This window comes from Peromyscus californicus, unplaced genomic scaffold (genome assembly GCF_007827085.1).
Source record: "Peromyscus californicus insignis strain IS unplaced genomic scaffold, ASM782708v3 Scaffold_13__1_contigs__length_99412109, whole genome shotgun sequence".
Lineage (NCBI taxonomy): Eukaryota > Metazoa > Chordata > Mammalia > Rodentia > Cricetidae > Peromyscus > Peromyscus californicus.
In genome coordinates this window covers 83552256-83558384 of record NW_026294424.1, presented here as the reverse complement: position 1 = coordinate 83558384, position 6129 = coordinate 83552256, and the positions used below count along the sequence as shown (strand labels likewise).

The 6129-nt window shown below is 43.4% G+C and overlaps 1 protein-coding gene across 1 annotated transcript; it reads right to left on the bottom strand.

Annotated features, from left to right (window-relative positions):
• Positions 1-1044: 1044 nt before the first annotated feature.
• Positions 1045-3350, bottom strand: LOC128108954 (C-X-C motif chemokine 5-like). The gene is made up of 4 exons (XM_052735978.1): positions 2987-3350; positions 2724-2859; positions 2500-2583; positions 1045-2191 (listed from the first exon to the last, which is right to left on the bottom strand). Exons 1-4 carry the CDS (start codon positions 3093-3095, stop codon positions 2131-2133), a joined length of 390 nt encoding a protein of 129 aa, XP_052591938.1. The 5' UTR covers positions 3096-3350; the 3' UTR covers positions 1045-2130.
• Positions 3351-6129: the final 2779 nt, after the last annotated feature.

Sequence of the window (6129 nt, the reverse complement as noted above, 5' to 3'; positions counted from 1 at the left end):
AAACTTTTATCTCATTATCCAAGGGCATTTTCTATGTTTTCATTTATTACTCTAACCCACAAACAAACAGTAACAAAGCAACATGTGTTGCAACTCAGTCACCTAGTATCGGAACGATGCTGAGCTGAGAATGGCAAGGGAAAAATGTCATGAAAGGGATATTGCTGGGGCCAAATTGTAAAGGGTGAGTAATTCTGCTCTTGTGGGCAAGAAAGGAGCAAACCCCTTACAAGTAGAACCATAGCAAATGAAACAGAATAAGCCTGACTAGAGAGCCAAACTCCCAACTCATAGAGTGTGAGGGAGATGCAAAGTTTGAGAAGAAAACAGCCTGAGATGAGACACAACCTTACTTACTGGGCTTTGGTACATTTTATATTTTATGTCTAGGAAATACAGAGTGGGATAATTAGCTCTGTGTTACTGGAACAGATATCGTCTATGGTGAACTTTAATGGGTAGAAAGGGGGATGTCTATTCTGGCTCACTTTTGAAAGTTTGAGGTTTTGGTCGTGACTAATTGGTCTTGATACTTTATCTCTGGCAGGACACTGAATCTGGCGGGAGTGCATGGCAGAGGAGACAGAGCCTTTCACCCATGGGGGGATAAAGAGGAAGATAAGGGTTGGGATCCTTGTATCCCCTGGAAAGGCATGTCCATTATGATCTAAATCTCCCATCTGGGCCCCACCTCCTAGAGGTTCCCCTGTCTCCCAACAGTACAAAGCTGGGGACTCAGCCTTTAATGCATGGGCCTCTGGAACCCTCTGAGAGCTGAGCTAGAGTAGAGATGGGGAAGTCTTTTCATATTTGTGTTTTTGTAGGTCCCCAGAAGCTACTGATGTACTGAAGGACTAGCCAAAAGTGGCGTAAGCTTAGAGAAAGGTTGAAATAGTGCAAGAAATTAAGAAAATGGGGCCTTTCTGTAGGCCAAGGAGCTGCAGAGCTAACCATGTGAACAATGTAGGATTCAGGATAATGAGATTCACCACCACAAGAAATCAGAAACAACCTGAATGAAATTTAAACACACTTTATTTTTTCTCCAAAAAAGTAATATTAACAAATGAGACATTTTAAAAAGCACAACCTTAAAATAATGGATATGATGCATACATTAATTTCCTCATAATGAAGCAGTCAAATTCTCAAAAAGACACACTGTAGACATCTAAATACCTCAGTAATGCACCATATGTTTGGAGGAGGCAAAGCGATGCATTCATATTTAAAGACGATAAGTAAGTTTTCAAAACTCCTTAGAGTATAGATATTTGCTAAAGTTTCTCTTACTAGAAATAACTTTTAAATGTGTTTTTATGAAAACTAGGTAAGGAATGTACTTGCTTCTTATCTTCTTCATTTACCTATAACATGCACTTAGTGAACCTGAATAATAATACTAATAAACTAGTTAATAAATAGCACACTATCAGTTTGATGATAAGTCATGACATTATGCCATACTAAGAAGACATCAAATGTCTAGAATTGTAAGATGAGAATACATTAATCCTTCTAGAACTTACACATTTAGAAATTCTAAATAAGGAAATGTATTCTACATAGGTTTCTGCATAATATACCAGCTTGCTAATACCATAAAAGTTATACATCACCCCAGGCTCAGATGTAAGAAAGCTCAACACACACAAGCAGCAACAGTAAAACAGTTCCCATTTCATGAGAGGGAGGATGAAGGTGTCCCCATGGACAGCTTCTAATGGAACTTCGTTAATCAGTTAATTCCACAGCCTTCCCATGAACACTACAAGTTATACATACATACACACACACACACACACACACACACACACACACACACACACACACACACACATGCATATATTTTTTAGAGACAAAATGCAATAGTCATCTTCAAGACATTTAGAAAGGTTAGCATCCCAAGATTCTTGACTTACACACTAAAATGTTACAGTTTCCAATAGTGTAGCAGGCAGTAGAAAAGAATCAGAAATGCTTTGCTAAATACACTCATAAACTGAGCAGAGAGCTCCAGGAACAGCCGTTTCCCTTTCCTCTTCAGAGCAGGGAGTTCACAAAGAAAATTACTAGGGGAGAAATCAGCCTTTCTTGTCTTCATTGGTGCCAGAGTCCTCGGAAATTTTTCTATTGAACACCGGGCGATTTTTCCAGTGCAAGTGCGTTCCTCTTAGTTTTCTTATTTCCACTGTTGAGAAAAGAATTACATCAGTAACTAAAATTCCTCACTCTAGCTTAACAACACACACACACACACACACACACACACACACACACACACACACACACACAACAATGAGTTCTGGGCTATTGCTCAAATATGTGGAATTTGTAATAAAGATGTCCCCAGAGCACCCCAGAACAACTTTCCCTTGTGAACCCTTTATTCTAAGCCCAGTTTAGAATGTGGTGCTCGAATCTCAAATCGTCGGGGAGAACTAAGACCTTGCCAGTCTGCAGAGACTAAGAAACCCCAAAGACCAAGGTCGCAAGTACCTGTCCAGTATTTTCTGAATGATTTTTTTCATCAAAGGAGCTTCTGGGTCCAGACAGACCTCCTTCTGGTTCTTCAGCTTGGCTCTATAGAGAGAGAAGGAAAAAGAAAAAAACGATGCACAGGTGAGCCACAGTGACTGAAGATCGGGGCTGGGGCGGGAGAATGTCCAGGACTTCCCTCTCCCAAGGTCAGCTGCGCCCGCCAGAGCAGTATCAGAACTCACATGACTTCCACCCTGGGACACTGTGGACCTGCAGCAATCACCTCCAGATGAGCGATCAATTTGGGATTAATTTTTGGAGTCACGGTTAAGCAAACGCAACGCAGCTCTGTTAGGGGCACGACGGCGGAGGGCCCCCCTGCGGAGGAGACACAGTTATAGAAGGGTGCTGGCAGAGCCCTTTCCCAGCTCCTGGGACCGGGTGACTGCGGTGGCCCGATGAGGTGTGTCAGGCGCCGGGCGCCCTGCAGGTCCTGCGCTCTCACCTTCAGCTAGATGCTGCGGCAGCGTGAGCAGCAGCAGAAACGCCAGCAGCGTGAACAGCGAGCGGGAACCGCGGGGGATGCGGGCACAGCGGCGGGGCAGGAGGCTCATTGTGGACAAGATCCTGCACCAGGGAGCACGGGTTCGAGAGATGCTGGAGGTGGCTCTAGAGCACTGCGTTCTCCAATCCGCTGTACCCCGCTTTTTATCTGCGCTCCTCTCTCTTCCTCCAGGCAGGAAACTTAAGCTTGCTGTTGCTGGGGAAATTCCCTGGACTTGGGAGTTGGTGGGGGGATGGGGGGGGGCGGTTTAGAGGGCCTGGGCAACGGGATTAGGGAGGAGGATGGCTAGAGGAGTGGCCCCTTGCCAAATCAGAGGAGAATGTTGTAGTCCCGCCCCAAGAGAAGGCTGCGGCTCCTGCCAGACACCCTTTGGGGACCTCTGCCCCTCCTGTGTCAGGGCTAGTTAAGCCCTGCGGATGTCCTTCCTTTCCATGGAGGAAGACAGGAGCCAAAGGAATGAGGCTTGACTTTAGAAAATCCTCTGTAGGTCTTTCACCGTTATTACTACAAACACTATTGTTGGGCCTGGGCGGAGGGCAGGAGAGGGGTGGGGGGTTCAGCCGTTAAGAGCACTGGCTGCTCTTGCGAAGGACCCAGGACCACATGGTGGCTCCCAGGCTCCTCTAGCTCCAGTTCCAGGGGATCTCACATCCTCTCCAGGCCTCAGTGGGGCACCTGCACACATTTGGTGCGCACACAGACAAGCAGACATACACACAGACTCATAAATAAAAATAAATTTAAAACGTGTGTTTAAAAAAATGAAGACTATTTTGATTTGGGAAATGTAATCCCTGACTAGACCTGAACTAAATCAAAACAATTTTTCCTCTCCTTGTACACAGGTCATTGCAAGGTTCCTCCGGTTACTTAATGGTGCTTCGGGATTCTTTAAAAGCTTTCAAAGCCAAGAAAATAAGATGGAAGTGTCTTTACTTCCACTTGACATCAGTGGCAGGAATGGCCTTCAAAATAAAAGTTGCTTACTGGAAGTCCTATGCTTATAATTTAGCAAGTGTGTGTGTTTCTAGTTGGTTTAATAAACAAAATCCTCAAAAAAAAAAATTACCCAGGAAGTTACTTTGAAAGGATGATAAATACTTTGCATCTGGCAGTTCCCTTTGCTATTCAGTTAGGAGAGGTCTTTGTTTTTCGAGACAGGGTTTCTCCGTGTAGTTTTGGTGCCTGTCCTGGATCTCACTCTGTAGACCAGGCTGGTCTTGAACTCACAGAAATCCGCCTGGCTCTGCCTCCCAAGTGCTGGGATTAAAGGCGTGCGCCACCACCCAACCAAGAGGTCTTGTTCTTATATGCATAAGGTAGACTGAAGCAATACCAGGGATTCCTTTTTGTGTTTTTTGCTGTGGCTCAGGTTTGACGCAGTTCTTAGAAGCTAAAAGGAGGCTGTTGCAATTGAGAGACTGATCTGTGAGTTTGGTGCACCAGTTTGAATCAGTTTGCCAGCAAGATAGTATCCATTCTGACTACCTCCAAGAAACTTCTTTCCCATAAACTTCTGAGAATTTCCAGCTGATCAGTGGAATTTAAGGATGCTCTGGAGCCTGGAGAGACCTCCTGAAGATGAAGGATGAAATGACTTCTGCCAACTAAAGGTCTCCCCGCACAGCAGTCATGGCTAGAACACCAAGTTGTACACAAGCTTTCTCTTATAAAGATTTAATGAGATCACCTCTGGACCGTTCTCAGAACCTTTGGCCTCATAGTAGGCTGGCAGAGGAAGTCTGTGAACATGATAGTTGTAAGAATATAGTCTTGGAAGGAAATTATTTTATGTGTCCCCTGTAACTATGGGGTCCTCCATCAACTCCCCCACTCATCTTTTTTTTTTTTTTTTAATAACAACACCTCCATTGCTGAGCAGGAAGGTGTCTTAGACCTTTGAACTTACATTCTGGAAGGAAACTTGGTCTGGCTGAAGGAAGTTGAGAGGTTTGGCGCAGCTGTGAGAAGCTAGTGGGAAGTTCTGAACCCAGCAGCTTCCTGATACCATCGACATCATACCTGACTCAACGAAAGTAATCCTTCATCCTTCTGGGGAGTGGCAATCTGTAGCAAGCAGCCTGTAGATTTATTAAATTGCCTGTTTGGAGATTAGAATATATCTACAGACGAAAGATAAGCTTCATTTCAAAACTGTTTTTAAACTGACTATAGAGACATTGATTGAGCAATTAAACTCAACCACAGAGAATAAACCACATTCTACTAAGGCTTCATGAAAAATACAGTTCAATGACACCAGCCACTGAGTATTTAAAGTGTATGTATACATGTGTATGCACACATACACACCTAGGTTAGTTACAAATAAGCTATTTTAAATATAACCGAGCATACAGATTAGTTTGGGCACAAACTGATAAGACTGCACAAAAGGCCACAAAATGAGAGTGTCATTTCCCCTTAACACTATTATAGGTATGCTTTCCCTACCTGGTTCACACTCTGAATCCGTTTGTCATAATTACTTATAGAACAGAGGGAAGAAAAAAGAGATATCGATACCTGGCACTCTGGTAATAGAAAATCCACTCTCTAAGTAGACTGTGGGTCAGTCAGTATGTAACCCAATCTGGCCTTGCATTGAAATTGTTCTGGCCCACTGGTCCTCTGTAGCCATCTCTGACATTGGCTTATGCAAAGACCAGTAAGAATGGGATGGTCCAAAGACTCTTTGAGAATGACGGCATTAACACTCAGTGGGTACAGGGCACTTTAAAAAAAATGGCTTTTATGTTGTCAATTTAAAGTACAGCCGATTGTCTTAAGTGCACTGAGTCCAAGTAGCAGAAGAAAGCTATGTTAGTTATTCACAACAGTAATAAAACTATCAATAAATCTACAGTCACCCTTACAGCCACAAATGTTTTCTGTTGTAATCTAATTTTAGTTATAATGCCACAGTTATTTAATATGAGCAAAAACATTTGAAATGACTTGCGGCAATCAGACCACTTTCATGCTCATTGTTTCCTAAGCCTCGCACTGATTCTTTGAGACAACCGAGAGAAACTTTCTTCACTCTTAATCAGCCATAGAAATCAAGGTCAATGAAAGAAATT

Bases quoted from the DNA above. Each gene is read 5' to 3' on its own strand.
- LOC128108954 (XM_052735978.1), bottom strand. From the start codon at position 3,095: ATGAGCCTCCTGCCCCGCCGCTGTGCCCGCATCCCCCGCGGTTCCCGC. The intron at 2,860-2,986 runs GTGAGAGCGCAG...TCTCCTCCGCAG, and splicing joins GCCGCAGCATCTAGCTGAAG to GGGGGCCCTCCGCCGTCGTG. The intron at 2,584-2,723 runs GTGAGTTCTGAT...CTCTCTCTATAG, and splicing joins TGTCCCAGGGTGGAAGTCAT to AGCCAAGCTGAAGAACCAGA.